This window comes from Coloeus monedula (assembly GCF_965178545.1).
Source record: "Coloeus monedula genome assembly, chromosome: 2".
In the NCBI taxonomy this organism is placed as follows: domain Eukaryota; kingdom Metazoa; phylum Chordata; class Aves; order Passeriformes; family Corvidae; genus Coloeus; species Coloeus monedula.
Window position 1 is genome coordinate 15,603,587 of NC_138782.1, and position 18,441 is coordinate 15,622,027.

The window sequence follows — 18,441 nt, forward strand, 5'->3', positions numbered from 1 at the left end:
TGGTACTTCACAGGAGAGCTTCCCCACATTCTCCAGGCACGTCTGGTTCACTTTGCCTGGTCCCTTGCACTCTGTCTTTCACGACTCAGTGACAGCTTGCTCCCTCCCTCTGTGACAGCCAGAAATCAGTCATTGCCTGGTACATCAGCTTCTCCTGAACACTTGATTTTGTTGGGAGACACAGTTGTACTACAGCTGAGACCAGAGAAGCTCTAATAGGTTTTAGGAACACAATCCTTTAGATGGCAAGAAAGGGTTTCACTCACCTGGAGAAGCCAAGCAGGAGCTAATAATAATCACTTCTCTGCATGGTTCAGATACTGATCTGAGTAAGATTCTGCATTCAAGGCAGCAAATACATATGATGGAGAGCAGCGTAAAAACTGTCTTTGCACACTCTTAAAAAAGAGGAAAAAGTGCACTAGACAAACCACCACCCTCAGGCAACAGGGAAATTAGCAAGTTATAACTGCACAGGTGTGACAGAAACAGCTGAGTGAGAGACCCAGCTACAGGGAGTAAAAGCCCTCCTGTAGACTCACATGATTTGCCAGCCCAGCCAATTTGCACAACTTCAGCTTTGTCCAGCAAAACTAAGGAATAGGAAGGTGAGATCCCTGTGTCTTGCTGAAGAGGCTTGTGGCTACTGAAACTCAAGAAGGGGATAGTCACTTTGTAGAAGGTCAAGCCTCCATACCTTGAGAAGGCAAGATGCTCTACACCAGGGCTTATGTGTAGTCTTCCAGCTCCTTGCTCACATTTACAGGCTGCTGCTACACCGGAGTTACTGTGGTTTGGCACAGAACAGAGCTCAAATGGGGTAAAAATTACAGCATTAAAAAATAACCCACTGAAGAAGATTAAAAAAATGATTTTACTCTTTTAAATGACAGAAGGAAAATTAAGGTAAGAAAAATACCAAATTCCAGAGACTCTCCCTTAGCTTTCAATTCAAAGAAACAATGGGATTTAACACCCTAATGAAATAGAGGAAAACTAGTAATCCAAGATTAGATCTAAATTACTCCTTAAGCAGTTAGGTTTCACAAAATAGAAGTACCAAATGACAAGGAAAATCTCCTAACTTATTCAACAAAAAAAAAAAACCAAAACAAACCCCACATGCTGCTTCTTAGCCAAGATGCACCAAAACAGTGAAATAAGAGTATTTATTTTATATACTTGTAAAGGATTTGTGGAGAAGCATCTCTTTTGGGGCCTATTCTCAAGCATGGAACACAATGCATTACCACCAAAGTTCTCTCCCCCTTTGTGATTAAACCTACAAATCATTTAAATACTGATACTGGATATGACAGACCTGTATTCCAGCTGCACCACAATGTAGCAGTTGGTTTGACTCTACAGGTCCCCCACATTCGGGCTGAACTCTCTGCATGATCTCCAACAAATGGCTTGACCTTCCTGCAGCTTCTGCTCACTTTATTCAGTGTTATGATCCATAGCAGTTTGCATTTCACAGATCAAATGTTTGATACGGAATAACTCAAAATAATAATGGCAGAACCTTTAAAGTCATCTCCCTGTCAATTGCGTGGGAATATGTCCATGTTTTTACATGTGTTTGGGTATTATAACCAGATACACTGCAGATAAAGGCTTTTAAGAATCAATTTTATTATCAAGAGAACCACATAGGAGTGACAGCTGCAGCAGAAGCTTGATTTTAAAGTGTCTAAGCTTTACTTTGCAGAAGGATGAAATAAAGATATGAACAGGATTTAAAAAAACCCAAACCCCTCAACTAAAACACAAAGTTTTCCCCTAATCTTCCTTTTTAAAACAAACACCAGTAAAAGGTAGGGCACTGCACACAGCCATCTACCAAAGCTTTGTATCATATTAAGACCTGGGAGCATCACAGCAGCACAGGAGAAACCGGTACAGAAACTACATTACCAGCCCAGTAAAATAATTCTTGCTATTAATGCCACAGAAACAAAAAACAAAGAGTTCATCTTTAGACACCACTGGGTTCAACATCCATATAAACACCATCCCTACGGTGAAATACCCAATGAGGACACAGGCATGACTAACTCTAAACAACAGCAGCAAGATCCTGAATATTAATAATTAACTAAACGCAAACAGCAAAAGCAGAAGCCAAGTTTGTGCCCTTTAACACGTCAGAGTCACAGTTGCTGTTCTGTCCCAAACTCACTCACTGTTCCCTCTCCATGAACATTTATCCCAAACTACAGTAAGTTACCTAACACTGTTTTAAACAACACTTCAGATCTTTCATGTTCCACAGAAAAGTCTGAAACCTCTAAACCAGTTAAGCAGTAGTGACTAAGATAATTAAGTACACTTCACATGATGTCCAGGACTTCTGGTGACCTTTACTCACAAGTATCATCCGACTGTTTGGGAACTGAAGATCAAAAAGACTCTGCCTGACTAACCAGTGACTAAGCTGAGAGAAACCAGGCCTCGAGATAATAAAACTGAGAGCAAAGACAAGTTTTATCTGCTCGTTACCTCCTGAATAGGAGCATCCTCCAGTTTCCAGAGCCCTGAGTAAGTTTTTACATGTCACAAGACCATGAAAGTGCACAGATTAAAAGGATCTGGGTGTTCCTTTGTTATCAGTAGGCACATGCACAATGAAGAAGTTCTCCTTCAGCTGTGCCACCAAGCTACAGGAATTAGCTTGAGCCAGTCTTCTCAGGGTTACCCGACTCCTTCTCCAGGGAGGCTGTACGGCAGCGAGGCACAGCGCCGCACGTAATTAAACAAGCTCCATAACACACACAGTGGGAGAGAAAGGAGAGTCCCCAAGGCAGGCTGCTAACAAGGACACAGGCTAGACAAACGGAGAACTTTCAAGACTGTTTCTTCATCAGTAATTCGAAAGGAATGTTAGGAACACTGCCATCCCGCTAGTTTATTCTGTGGAAATAACCTTTATACCTGCCTCTTTTAAAGTCCAACTGACTTGCATGTAAATTAATCCCACAAAGCAGATCTGCTCACCAAAAAAGCAGACATCCCATCTGACAACACTAGGAAGGAGAAAACAAAACAAAATCCCATGAATTATCCATCCATCCCAAACTTCATGACCGCATATTAGCCCTCGAAGCTGTAAATTCAAGAGCACCATGAGGCACTCAGACCCTGAACTGTTCAATAGATTAGAAGAGGCATAATTAGCTATTCCCATGGTCTCCACAGCTTGATCTGTTATGAATTCGTAGCATTGCCCTTCCCCCATTTCTGATATAAGCCACACAAAGAAACAAAGATATTTAACATACTGCTGTGTAACATAACACACATTGCAGGTACAGTGCTATGGTATTAAAAAAGACATATGAGACATTAAATGCATTTAAAACTATTCCTGGAACAATTATTCACTGGACAGAAAAAAAGTAAAAAAAGATCTTGTTAAAACAACATGAAGCGAAGGAGGGGAAAAAGAAAAAGAGCACTCTGGGAACCTCAAGGCAGTGTTTTCTATTGTGCATAACGACAGGTCAGAGTCTGTAAGAAAGTGCAAGAGGTTTGAGAAGTTTAGAGATCAGAAAGCACAGCAAAACAATCACCTAAGCTTTATTTAGCATTTTAGATGGAATACTTAAACACTGAGTACCACATTAAGGTGCTTGAATGTAATATTAAAACTTTTAAATTATTAACCTTAAGTGGATATTCAGTTAAAAGAACACTTAATAAACTAAATCCTCCAATCAGATGAAGATAAGCAGTATATTGTTTGAAGAGCTCATAGTCTGAAACCCCATTCATGCACTGAAATCCACAAAAAGGGACAAGGAAAACTGTGTTAATGACTGATAAACCTAATCAGAGCTTAAATAATTAAAAGACCACAGGAAATAGGGCTGAGATCCTACAGTTCACTTACTGCTCTCAAACTCTGCTGGGGGTCAGTTTGTTTATAAACTTACAGCTGCTCATCTTACAAAGTGCAAGAGATTCATTTCTGCTAAAAGTTCTTCAGTTGAACAACCAGAAAAGTGTTTCCTAAGAAAATTCCCAAAGACAGGCTACTACTAGACTATTTCAGTGAATCAGAATCTGTATGGCAGCTCCAATCACTGCCTAATGGAACAAGCAAAACAGCTTTTAATGTAGGCGGGTTTTTTAAGATTAAAAAATACACATATCCACAAACTAGTGAGCATTCTGCAATGAAAATATGTACTTTAAGTGCTTACTGGATGTGGCAACTCCAAGAGCTCACCTGGGACAAGATGTTAGACTTTAGAAGGAAAGCACTACACCTTGTGGTATCAAAGTTGCAGGGCTACTTGAAAGCTTAACTTGATTAGAAAAGAACACATGGTTATTAAGAACTTCAGTGTCAGACATTTCAGTAATTTCTGATGATAGAAAGCAAAACTTATTAAGGAATTAAAGTGCTCTCCAGTTTGCCAAGTTACTCCCTAACAATAAAGTTGTGTGTCTGGATCCATCCTGATTTCAGGAGATCCCCAGTAACCACTGCACATAATTCAAATTGAAAAATTAATCCTTATCGAGATCAAGGGGGTTTGATCTAAAAAGTTTCTGAGTATTAAAGGGTAGCTCAGTCTACCACATCCCACCCTCTGACAGGAAAAAACCCCAAACATTTATCCAGCACGCATAATGATCCTAATTATTTCTCAATACATGCTCCTTTTAGGGTAATAATGTGAAATAAAAGGAGAGATACCAATTATGCTGTGGAAAAATATGCTATTTTAGAAAGTGTTTCCAGCTCCTTTTCACTGCTTAACATTACCAGTCACACTCCCACAAGCCTTCACAGATGAAAGGTGAGACAACCTCACACAGCTTGCCAGCATTAACCCTGTTATTACCTTCATCAGTAAAGCTACACACAAATTACTTCTTAGTACACCCTCGTGCAGACTCTCAATCACATTGCCCTGACATATGGTTACAGCAGCAGTTTAGCTCCTATCTGTCATTACCACACGGAAAACATTCCCATTTCAGGGTAGTCTCCCAAGAGCACAAGTAGTTATGCTGCTACAGCAATTTCCCAGCTTTTCCCTGGCAGCTGCTCAGAGGTGAATTCCTGGCTGGGCTCACGTTGCCTGTATTTCCCACCTGGGGAACAAACTGTTGTTTAATCCTTTGCCCACGCTCTCTCTTCTGGAGCACAGGAGATAGACCTGAAGCTGAGAGTTAAAAATTATATACAGAGGGGGAAAAGAAAGAGACATCTTAAACTTTAAGAAACAAAAACGTTTTGTAGACAGTTAAGGCCCAGCCTACTACTTCTCATTAAAACAACGCAGAAAAAGATACTGAAGTCTATGAACACTTCATTACTGAATAAATAAAAGAGCCCTCACATCCTGCTCCCTCTTTCTCAAACCCTCCTTCTCTGCCCACCTCAAACCTCTAATTTTTTTCTGGAAAGAGAAATAAGATTTTTTTTTTATTATTAACTAAAAGACAATAAGGAAATCTGGAGAAAAGCTTTTTACGCTGAATTAAAAGTTTTAATACTCATAATATTTACATTTTTATTACCTTAAGCCACCTTCAACCCTCACGAATCTTTCATTATTTGCAGCAAACACAATGTGAAAAGACTGTATTCATCCCTTTATTTAGTGTTAAAAACAAGAATCACTAATGAGTTGAGTCATCAGCCAAAGAGAAGTCTGAACCACCGGGGCAATGCATACTCTGGAACTTGTCACCTGCAAATGCTGATGGGATAAGACTGCGCCTGTTTGTTTTCTCCTTTATTTGAACTCAGTGACAAGGAACTCACCAGCAACAGCATCTCCTGGAGATTTCACTGATACATGAGGGCGCTTACCTAGATCAGTTTTGACATGGATTGAATTAACACCTTATTATATTTACTGCTTGTTTTTTTAAGTTTTTACAGGCAGACAACACCACTGTTGCATAACACATTGGCTACTTAATCTATTTGGACTCATATTCTTTCTGTTCCTCCCTCATTAGCTACAGCAATCATCACCCAGCCTTCTCCAGTGTTCTCCGAGATCAAATTATCGCTCATTATTTCCTCCTAATTGCAGCGGAAGAACCTCACACCTATAGCAAAATGAGCTTCCCTAATACATCCACATCCTTCCAGTATGGATTCCCAGTTTCACCTTTCAGTACAGTTCCTTTTTTGCTTGCTTCAGTCAGTTCCTCGAAGAGTTAAACTGGAAATAATCTTTAATACAAGAGTGCTGTTGTGAGAACCACCTATGCGTGCAAAGCTACTCGGTAAGACAGGCCACATCGCCCGGGGGAGGATGGCAGAGAGACACTTTAAAGCACCTTCGACTCGGACTAAATAGGTATTAAGCTTGTCGGGATTTTCTGTACATACTCCAGTCTCTCAGAACAACAGAATATGGACTTCACGGGGCATCCCTGCTGGTAAGCCCAGGTATTTAGTGGCAGGTGTACTTTCAAAGGAAAGTATTTTACGTCACCAATTCCACAAATACTGTTCTGGAAAACTAAGGAAAAGCTGCTGGGCTTTGCTTTCATCCAACCTGAGCTGACAAAAACGGTGTAATTTTTAAATTCATGTTAAAACTCTTTAGAGGAGGTGGTGCTCCGCGTGCCTTTTGAAAGTGTTAGAAGAGAGACACCTCCGAGAGCCGGGCAGGTTTAGCACACACCGCCGCCAGCAGCTCCCGAAACTCTCCCGTCCGAGGTCGGGAATACCTGCCCCGAGAGCTCCTAAGCACTCTGAACCGTAAACAACATGGACACCATCTTCCTCTGGGAGCCCGGGCGCTCCAAAACAAAGCCACCCCCATCCCCCAGAAGCAGCACGGCTCAAACCAACTTCAAGAACTTCGCACCATTTTAAAAAAAAAAAAAAAAAAAAAAAAAAAAAAAAAAAAAAAAAAAAAAAAGCAGGATCTAGACGAAGTGCCCGTTTAGCCCGCGGGAGCGGAGCGAGCAGCCCTGGCGGGGAAGCCTTATCCCCCGGGAGTGGAGAGAAGGAAAAGCCCCGGGCGATGCGGGCCCCCCTCCACCCCGCGCTGCTGCCGGGGCCCCGCGGCCCCCCCGGCCCTGGCTCGGCTCCAGCGGGCCCGTCTAACAAGTTGATTCCGGCGTGAAAGAGGAAGAAAAGGAAAACCTGGGAGGGGGAGGGGAAGCCCCTGCGCGGCCGCGGAGACCAGGCTGAGTGGGGGAAGGCGGGCAGGGAATGCCGGAGGGAAGGAGGGTCGCCTCCCGCCCCCCTCCACGTCCGCAGGATCTATTTTCCCTCCCGCTGCCCCGCTCCAACTTTCCGCTCGCCGCCGCCCGGGACTCACCGGCATCATCTTGGAGCCGAACCGCATGGGGACGGCCGGTGCCGGCCCCACCGCACGGAGCGGGGAGCGGCGGCCCGGGGGGCGGAGGGGCTGCGCTGCCGCCGGGACGACCTGTTGCGGGAAGCGCTCGGCTCGGCCTCACCGCCCGCCCTCCGCTTTGTTCCCACCAGCAGACACTCTCCCACCACGGCCGCCTCCACCCCCGGCTCCGCTCCGAAACTAACCCCGGCCCGGCGAGGAGGAGCCGCCGCGCCCCGCCCGCCGCCCACCCCCGGGAGGGGCCGGCCCGCCTCCGGCCCCCGCCGCGAGTGCCGGCCCAGAGCTCCACGAGGGCGGTCGGACCTCCCGGGGTCGGCACTCAGCTGGGGCTGTGAAAATACGAGATCCGTGGGAGTCCCCTCGGGTCACCTCCTCCTGCACACCGCTCCGGAACGCGCTGGTTTCGGGGCCCCACGAAGGGCAGGGGCACATGCAGCCCGGTCTTCCCTGGACCGGCAGCGGGAAAGCGTGGGTGGGAAGCCACTGGCCAAGGTCAGCCTTCAACAGCAGAGCCTCCCCTAGCCTGATCTGCGAGCCCCTGCCGTCCCCACTGACTCAGACAGACCGTCCTACAGATCCCTTTTAGCTCCTCGTGTCCGCAGTCAATGGAGCATCCCTGCCCAAGGCACGCTTTATTTTTTTTGTTATTTTTGGTTGGACCTGGTGAGTCGATCAAGTCATTGAGATGACAAAGTCTTAGTTGGGCTGTCCAGAAAACATCCCCAGAAATCTTTTGCACCCACTTAAGTGATGAAGGGGAATAGTTCTGCCTTCCTTGGACCAGTGTGCAAGACACCCATTTCAAACCCAGTCACTTTGCTAGCAGCACTTCAAAAGCTCACGCAAGGCTTGGAAGAAAAGTATATTTAATCAGCACCGTTACGGGGCTCTCTCGGCAGGAAAACCAGCTCCATCTGCTTTTCCTACTCGTATTAGAATCTTCGCAGTAATTAGGCAGGATAAAAGCGGAGAGGATTAAAAGTTCCCAGATGAAGGAAAAGCAAAACACGAACCTAATTTGCATACAAACATATCTTTTTCTAAAGCAATAAAGAAACTTTGAGAGCATTAGAACATTGATAACGCCCCTCCCGCCCCCCCTCCCCGCTGGATCTCCTAGGCGGCAAGCAAGCACTGTTAAACACAGTATTGATGAGGCGCGGGGGACGGGGATAAAATCGCCGGACCGCGTCCCCCGGTACGTGTTTGTCCCGATCCCGGGGCCGCTCCCGCATCCCTCCCCCCAACCCCGCTCTCCGCGCTCCTCCCCCCGCTCCACGGCTGGCCAATGAGGAGGCGCCGCCGGTGACATGACGTCACCTCCCCCGGCGCCCATTGGGCGCCTCGCGAACACAGCGCGGTGTCTCCCAGCAACGCCGTGACGTCACGGTCCCGCCCCGTAAGCCCTGGCGGCCCGGCCGCGTCCCTGGCAGTGGCTCCCCGTTGGCCCGGCGGGAAAGGCGCGCCTCCAGCGGGGCCGCTTCCTTGTCCCCACGCTGTTGTTTGACTGAAGGACGGGAAACGCGCCGCCCGAACTGCGAGCAAAGCGCCACGCCGCTGCTCCCGCCACGCCGCTGCTCCCGCCACGCCGCTGCTCCCGCCGGCGCGCTCCCAAACCCCGCGGTTATCCCACCGGCAGAGTGGATCTGTGAATTCCAGCTCTTTCCCGATTTGCGCCCGTTCCGATTCGCTTCTCCACTGCCCGCATGCATGGGTAAAACTACGCACAGAAGGTTTATAAAGCCAGTTTTCATTTGGTAGTTTTTTTAAAACTCAAACTTTGGATTTATCTTACAGGATAAAAATGTTTCAGGTCAAAGCAGGTGGCAATGGAGAACCAAAATTCTTAGAATCGTAGAGTAATAGAATCACTGAATTTGGAAAAGCCCTCTAAGATCCTTGAGTTCAATCATAAACCCAAGACTGCCACGTCTGCCACTAAACCATGTTCCTAAGCACCACATCTCCATGTCTCTGAACACTTCTGGGGAGAGTGACTCCCTCACTTCCCTGGGCAGCCTGTTCCAATGCTTGGCCACCCTTTGAATGAAGACATTTTTCCTAATATCCAATCTAAACCTCTCCTGGTGCAACTTGAGGCCATTTCCTCTTGCCCTATCACTTGTTACTTGGGAGAAAAGACCGACTCCCACCTGGCTGCAACCTCCTTTCAGGCAGTTGTAGAGCACAAGTAAGGTCCCTCTGATAATCCTTTTCTCCAAGCTAAATAACCCTCAGTTACGCCTCAGAAGCCTTGGTGCTCCAGACGCTTCACCAGCTTTGTTGTCCCTCTTTGAACACACTCCAGCCAACGATTCTGCAAATCCCTGCTGAATTTTTAGAAGCATCGAGCTGGTAAGGGATAACATCAGGAGAATGATCTTTTTATGTACACCCTAAATACAGACACAAATAATTTCTAATAATAATTAGAATGTTAAAATAACAATTTTAAGCCTGTAAAATAAACCTGGAGATGGTTAGGTAAGAATCAAGTAGAAAAGATGTTTCAGATGCAGTGTATGTGCAAGGTAGCCACATTTTGCTAGCACATGCCTCTTGCAGGCCAAACCACAGAAGTCTCTTTTGGCTCAAGTTCTAACTTTGACATCTTCCACACAAAACTACAACCCCATCCCTGCTAAGGAAATGAAGCTCCAAGGGGTGCACCTATTTATTTCCAGTTCTGTGCAGGCTCTGTGACTCATACACTGCAGTGAAGGCTCTCAGTGCCATCTGGTCTTGCACTTTAGATCCCAGCTCCCGTCCAGCAGAGGGGACATTGCTGGCCAGGTTTGCAGGTAAAGTGGGGCCAAAACCACTTGTACCCGTGCCTATCTCAGCAGCACTGCTCACCCTCCCTATGGCACTCACATTCCTGCTTCTCACAGCAACTCAGACATGATTTCACTAGATAAGCATGGCATGAATTTCTCACAACGGGTTATTAATTACAGGAAAGACTTTTTGGTTTATGAGCAGAGAGCTGATGGTTCCCCCACCGAGGGCAGAAATATGTGAGGGTTTCTGACCACAGGTTCAACCTCCAGAGCATCAACAGTTGGAGATAACTGAGTCATGCACAGGAGCATTGGCAAGGGGCAGCAGTTCCCAGTCCTGCATACACAGAGCTATCAGAAAAAGGAAGAGGAGATCCACAGGATCTGGAGCCAATGGCACGGACAGCTGAAGCTCTGCACCTCTTCCCTGGTTCCCACTACTTTTGGCGGCCTAAACAGAGCATGCTGCACTTGACTAAGGCCACATGCAGTCCCCTAGAAGTAATCACAGCAAGGGTTATGGGGAAGTTGATACTCATGGAATGGCTTGAAAAGTATCCAAGAAAAGGAAAAAAATTCCACCAAACCACTAAATAAAAAGGTAGTGGAACCATTCTTCTTTCCACAGGAGATCTATTTGATCTGAACCAAAGAAACCTGCAGCAGCAGAAAGACATTACAGACAGTATTGGCAATGATAATCAGTAGAAATAAATAGCATCATCTTCTCTTGTCATTAGTCTTTCCAAACAATGGGATGTGTAGGAGGGGTCTGGAAAAAACACTGCTGTACTTCATGCTCTCAGCACACTACTTAGAACTCAAACATTCCACGTAATTCCTTCAGTGCTGTATCTAAGTAATTTTAACAGTAACTTCACATCCTCTTCTCTACCAGACTGCCTAAAACTGCTTCCAGACCAGTCAAGTCCCTTTTTACAGTCCTTTTACAGACAAAATTAGGAGCATGATCAGGTAACATTTCTTTTGCAATAACTCGTAAGAATTTAAAGGAAAAAAAAAAAAGCTGTACCTGTCGGTTGTTTTTAATAAACCCTTTAATTCTTCAGAAAAAAGCTGAATATGATTCTTAAACTGCTTCTAAGTCAGTAATTTCGGAGAGTGTCAGAAATCAAGAGAGCAGCATCAAGAGAAGAGGTACTGAAGGGCTGGGTTAGATTTGCTGTCCACTGCCACCTACTGTTAAAACTCCACCAAATCAGACTTGTGAGCTCTAATTCCCGAAGGATATAATTTAAGAGCCCAGAAAGAAGGGAAAGCTTTGGAATTGAGATTGCTGTGGAGAAAAGAAAAAAAGAATTAAAAAGGAACATGCTAAGAGAATTGCTCACCTAAACTCATCGGGCTGTGGCACAGCAGCTTCACAAGTTTGGCTTTTTTCCAGCAATGTTGAAACTCTGGCACCTAACTTATACAGCTACTCTCCAGCTCAAGATAAGGCTTTTCCAGGCAGTGATTCAAAGCAAAGACCTCGATTAGTCCATGTTGTCAAACTTCCTCACAAAGAGAAAAAGCAGCTAAAGAAAAAAACCCTGATGGTTTAACACTTTCAGCACCTTCACACAGTTCTGCTAATCCACCAGCTGCCCTCTTGTTGTTAGATTCATTTCCACTATTTAATGCTGCATTCCTACTATTTAATTTGTTTTCAAAACATGAGATAACAGACCTTACAGCAGAAACAGTTTTGGGGAAAACATGCAGCAGTGACTGAGACTATCATCTCCCAGCTGGAAAATAAAGTTCCCTAGTTCATAGAACCATAGAACAATTAAGGTTGGAAAAGACCTCTAAGGTCATCAAGTCCAATCGTTAACCCAATATTGCCAGGTCCTTCACTAAACCATGTCCCTAAGGACCACAACGATACATTTTTTGAACACTTCTGGGGCAGTGATTCCATCACTTTCCTGGGCAGCCTGTTCCAGTGCTTGACCAAGTTCCAAAGTCTGCAGGTAAGATTTATGAAATCTTTTAAGAAATTTGCTAACAACATCAGCTAGAACATCTCATGTTATTCCAGTGGCTGTTTCCAAAGCAAAAGCCTTTGGTCTATGCCACATTCAAAGCAGTACATCAAGAAACATTTAGCAAGAGTAAATTTTAAATTAAGACACGGTGGCTTGCCACAACTTCCGTCAGCCCAGTTCTCTAAGGTTTTCCTGGACATTTCCTGGACATTGAGGAGCAATTCAGTAGGCATACCTTCCTCCTGGAATAAGCCACTTCCCTCTAAACTTGTGTCTGGCAGCTGAAATGAGCCTCTTCAGCTGCAATCCCTTTAAGGAGTTTATCACATCCGTGCATGCTTAATGTAGAACATCATCAGGCCCCTACTTGGATGGGATGTGTTTTGTGGTCACACCAAGTCCATTTTGGTTGTGACATACTTCCTCATTCACATGCAGATCACATCGATTTAAAATTTAAACAAATAACTGTATCCTGTCACATTCCTGTGCCACAGTGGAAACAAAATCTAGACTTTCCCAACACAAGGAACAGCTCAGCTCCTCAAGCAGAGGCATGAGAGCCAGTGCCTTGCTTTGTGATAGCACTTACTACTACAATAATTAAATAGAAACTTTAATGATCACTGTATGTAGAAACTAGTCATGTATATAAGCAACTACATGAGACAACAGAGATTCAGACTCTGTAACTTTAAAGTTCAAAATTATTTCTTGCTTAACTTGCACCCTCTCTGCAAACTAATCCCATTATCTAAATTGTGACAGTCCCACATGAACTCACTGCACAAAGTACATATTCAATCACGTTACTCAGAAAACTAGTAATTGTACAGAACCAGCAACACTCAGAAAACACTTCTAAAATTTGCATCAATTTTTCTGCAAGCTATTCAGCTCTTAAGCTGATCATTTAAATACAGTTTCAAAGGATGATTCTCTAAAAATAGAAAGTGTCATTAATATCACAAGCATCACTCACTTTAAACAGAAGTCTTCAATTTATTCCAGATCAACCAGGAATTATTTAACTTCAGTAAACTAAAGCTCCTCCAACTTCTCAAGTTACTTGCTGGAAGAAAATTCTAATTTTCTCACTCAAAATTCTTTCCTACGTAATTTAAATTCACTGTGGGGTTTTTTTTCCTCACAGGTAATTTAACAACCAGCCAGCTAAAGCAAGTCTGCACCATGTCTTAAAAAGAGGAGAAATAAACTTCCTCTTCCATTAGTCCCCAGCATCTTTCAACAAAATGTAGGCTGGCACAAATTAGTGTTTTGTATGCACCACACACAGCTGCCATTCTTCTCAATAACTAAATTATATTCACTACGCTCACTCTGGATCCCTGTCAATTTATCTGGGCACGGATCCTGACAGAAGACCCTCTGTAACAAAACGTCTGTTTAGGGCAATTACAGCAATTTGGGAAAGCTGAAATCTGCCTGCAGCCACTCATCCAGCCCCATAAGGGAGCTGGCCAGTGAGGAAAAACAGGGAAGGAATTGAAAAACGTGTTCATTAAGTATAAATATATTCAGCTGTTGGAAACAGAAATTCTGTGATCAAAATCCCATTCTTTACCAGAAACTTTAAGACACTGATTAGCCACACAGTGAGGCTGAACCTTCATCCTAGCTGGATGTTTGGAGAATGTGGAGAGTTAAACGAACACTGCTGTTTCACTGTTGCCTCATTCCTATTGCTCAGCTGCCAAGAAGACAGACTTAGCTCATGCTAGCAGTCCCTCTGGAGTCAAGAGAGAATGAAACCAGAAGGATTTCAGAAAATACAAAATTATTTCAAGATCAGGCCCCCGACAATTTCTTTTTTTTGTAAAGTGACTGCAGGACTGAGCAGACCATGTCTTTGTAAACCTCTTCTCATTGTTAATTTACCTATTTTTTTTGCACCTTCTCACACAGAGCTGTAGTCCGGTGCCTCAGCATATCAATTTCTGCTTGAAATTACCCTGGCAGACATGGGGACATCAAAAGTATTGGTGCAGTTTGTTGTGTCTCTGATTTTTCACCAAGCTGAACTGATGAGACAGCAGCATCATTGATGTTTTCACTGAATTATCTTTATCATAATGTTAAGATGTGGCAGTATACTAAAATCAAAGGAATTCCTTGGAATTTACATCAAAACTGAGCCCTTCCTCATGGTGAAAACTAATTCTGTGCCCTAGGGCCTGCAAACATCCTACAAGAGAATAATACAGAGAATTAGCAAAAGTCATGTTATCTAATGAAAGCTTCTTATTTTTCTATCTAAGCTTGTTCACCAAGGTTACTTTTGAGTACAGCTGTGTGAGGATGTGTAACCTGACCAAAGCAATGTGTTATCAGTACCTGATTCTGCAGCCCTCTCTCGGGGGAGGTATTTTGACTACAAGGAAATAGAAAGGGTATTTGTCTGAACCCTTGTTCTTTTTATCCCCCAAGTACATCAGTTTACCTGATTTGTAATTAATTATTAGTAGTATGTAATTAATATATTAGGTGTCTACAAACCCCAATTTTCCTGTGGATTTGAAAATACTTTAAGTTAAATATTTTCTTGAAATTTGAAACAGAAAAACATATTTGATGAAAGCTTGACTGTGTAACACACCTGGCCTACAAAAACCACTCAAGATTAGTCTGGTCCCCACACTTAAAGTTAAAAAAAATCTATAGAGGTTGTATTTTCTTTCTTTCTGTCTTCTACTTGTTTTCCTTTTGCTTCTACCTCTCATTTCCCATGGAGCATCATATTCTTCTGTCTCTCAATATCAACATATGATTACTATCAGATACCTAATATACAGTATTACAAGTAAATTAAGGGGTAGAGGTAGATTTTAGAGCCAGTTTCTCGACCAGTTTTTTATGCAACATGTAACACTACTGGGTCCAAAACTGATTAAACTCCAAAGGATCCAGTTAAATATTTATATTGATTTAATTAAACTGGGATTACATTCATATCTGAAGCTGACTCCACACCACAATATTTACCCATTCACCTATTAAAGGATTAAAAGTTTCCACTGCAGAGGATTAATCTGTTCAAATTTACACTGCTGTCTGTGTTTATTAAGAACCCTCCCAAAGGAAATTTAAATATTACTTTTTTCTGGTTTTAATGCCTTTCACAAAAAGGCCTTTAAGCAAGAAAGACTTTACTCTGCCTTAGTGTCCAGCAGCCTGAATGAAAATACAGTTGTGTGAATAGACCAGACTTCTTTCAAATTTAGTATCTCTTTAAAAAAAATTCCTAGTATCCATAAAGTGAGCAAACTGCTGCTGTCCCCAAGAAGAAAACAAATCATGTGGGAAAGCCTTTTCTATTTTTCTATTGATTACACTAACTTAATAAAACAAATCTGTTCTACTCCCACCCAGCTTCTGCTCTTACCCTCAGTTTTTGAGCACACTGCTCCTCTTTGCTCCAATATTCCTCATCAACATGACAGTTCCTGACCTACTTACACGCTTTCCTTCACCTCCAACCCCTGCTGCTAAATTTTTTCCCCACTCCCATCTTCTCAGATGTCTGTTTGTTAGCTCCTGCTTCTCACTCTCTCTCTTTCTACCCTTTCTTTAATTTCTTCTTCTTTCTCAGATTTCATAGATACAACTTGACTTGTATTTGAGCCAGGCTCCTTCCTCTTCATCACAGTTCTTGGCATTGCTTGCTTTCACAAAAAGCCCAACCAAAACATGCCACATAATTTCAGTAAAATTTCACAGTCCCTGCTGACCTGAACACACCACACTCCAATCATTGGGAGCACAATATTTAGTCCAGTGTGGAGACATCCAAATTTCATTCCCCCAAACATAAATAAAAATATTATGAGGATTTTTGCATGAAAGGAGTGAAAAAATTCATTTCCCCTAACACCTTCTTGTGAGTCACTGAGAAGTTAAAAAAAAAAAAATCAGCCCAACTATACTTATAATTCTAACATGGTAAAATCAAAACTAAGGCTATGTCAAGATTTTAAGATTTAAGGCTATTTCAAGATGATACATGACATGTAACATGCAAATAGATTCTACATAGCTTTATTTCATCCCTTTCAGAAAATATTATCAAGTTTTCTGGCTTCACAGTATCCCAAAATAACTGAAAAGTTCATCCACTGGAGGGTCGGTAATGGGGGTTTTGTGAAAGTGCGTGAGAACTGTGTTTTTCCAAATTAATGCAAAGTGATGCATGCTCAGAAAAATGACACCAGATACACTGGGGAACGACATGAGTCAGAACCTGGAAGGCAGTAGAATTACCCTACTTACTAAAATAGACTTATTAACTACTAAGCTATGTGTATAGTTAGCATAAAATATATACTGTTCATTGTATTTATTCTGTTTGATGATATGATAAACATACAGAACGTACAGCTTATATTTATTAAACGTAGAGCTGTATCTAAAGAACTGAAATTGTTCAAATGATATGACAAAAAAAAAAAAAGCATTCTCGAAATAATGTGAAATCTTATATGCTTAGGTAGGATGAAAAACTCCACTTCCTTTTAAACCATCAACACACTGCCAGCCCAAACTTCACGTGCCAAGTCACAAGTTCATAAAGAATTCTCCTGAGTGTGTTTTAAACTGCTGACGGTGCATGTGAAAGGAGATCAGGTCTGAAAACCACGCACAAGAATAAAACCCTTGTTGCAAGATAGCAGCACTGATGAGTTGAGGGGAGGGAGCAAAACACTTCCAGATCCATACAAGGCACACAGTGTTCTGCTCCCTAAAAGGAAATATTAATTTCAGAGCACATTTTTGGAGTGCCATTAGGATGACACACATAAAGCCTTACCCTTGCATTTGCCCTGTTCCCAAGCTAATTCTTTTCCAGATGCCTTTTTTTTTTTTTTTTTTTGAGAAATATGTTGCAAATGAGTTTCCGAGGAGAGAGTGAAAGAAATGGGTTAAGATAAAACTTCAAAGAGAGGAAGCATGGCTGAAAAAAAAAATGTACAGAGGTGCTGCAGGCAGCTAATTCTTTAGTCCTGTAATATTTTAAGCTGTACTACCTTGGTGCAGCTACTGCAAGAAATGGTCCCACTCTCTCAAAACATTTGATGTCTTTTTCCCATACACTTTGCTACCATCACTCCTGGCATTTGTTCAGTGATTTCTTCTGGCAAATCAGTGTTCAGCAGCACCAGTCCCCCAGTCAAGCACACACACCCAACGCTGCTGATGTGAAACAAAGCAGCAGCAGCTGAAGGCACTGAGGAGACTGGCACCATACTTTTCAAAGGCTGTGCCAACTTCTGTCAAGCTAAAATGCTTGTGAAACTGAGGTGTGTCTGTTCTCAGAGGCACCAGGGAATGTTCTAGAAACAGCCCTTGGTCCCATCCCTTTGTTGTCCCAGCAATCCGATCCAGAAACCTCCTTAATACACAGGATAAAGGGCAAATATAGGAGCAGAGTTTGCTTTATTCTGGGTGTTCCGCCTGCTCAATTATGTCTGGTTCCAGGCAGTGGTTTTCGGGCAGCCGAGGGTTTTGCCAGCTGGCTCTGATCCCAAAGGCTGGCAGCAGACCTGCAGCCCCCCTGGCTGCTGTGGCTACTCCAGTCAGCAGAGTAGGGGCAGCTTGGACACCAAACACAAAAGGGGTGCTCGCCCATCTATAGGTGAAATACAGCAGGCTGGATTACTTTGTAATAAGGATGTAGTTGTGTCTTACTTAGGAGCTACAGGGGTATTTTCTATGCTGTAGCTGCCTTGCTGTAATCCAGCCACATTCTCTCGGTAGGTCACTGTGCCTGTGCGGAGAGAGCACTGCTGGACTCCTGCGCGGCAGCAGCCATAGAGTTTTGGGAGGTCCTTCCCACAGAGTTTCCTCAGGAGGGGCATGGAGAGGGAGGCACTCATCCCTCCTCTCCGGCCTCCAGCCGTAGCACACGAGGGGATGCTCTAAAGCCGCTTCGGGGGAAGCTCAGGTTGGGTAGTAGGGACAAACTCCACACGGAGAGGGTGGGAATCCTGCATGGGAATCACAGAACTGCCAGGGTCGCAAGGGACCTCTGGAGATCACCCAGTCCAACCCCCTGCCAAGGCAGGGTGACCTGGAGCAGGTGACACAGGAACGCCTCCAGGAGGGGTTTGAATGTCTCTGGAGAGGGAGACTCCAGGACCTCCCTGGGCAGCCTGTTCCAGAGCTCTGCCACCCTCAGCTTAAAAAATTCTCCCTCACGCTGGGGAACTTCTTGTGTGTTAGTCTACGGCCCTTGCTCCTTGTCTTGTCTCTGGGCACCACCCACAAGAGTCGGGCACCATCCCTCCGGCCCCCGCTCGCGAACGGCTT

General features: G+C 43.8%; 1 protein-coding gene across 1 annotated transcript in view; it reads right to left on the reverse strand.

Moving 5' to 3' along the window:
• The window catches only part of TP53BP2 (tumor protein p53 binding protein 2), a 52,260-nt gene extending 44,756 nt beyond the window's left edge, over positions 1–7,504 (reverse strand). The window contains exon 1 of the mRNA XM_082277010.1: positions 7,308–7,504. Within this exon, the coding sequence (XP_082133136.1) occupies positions 7,308–7,334 (27 nt within the window). The 5' untranslated portion in view covers positions 7,335–7,504. The remainder of the gene's footprint in view (positions 1–7,307) is intronic.
• Between the last annotated feature and the right edge of the window lie 10,937 nt (positions 7,505–18,441).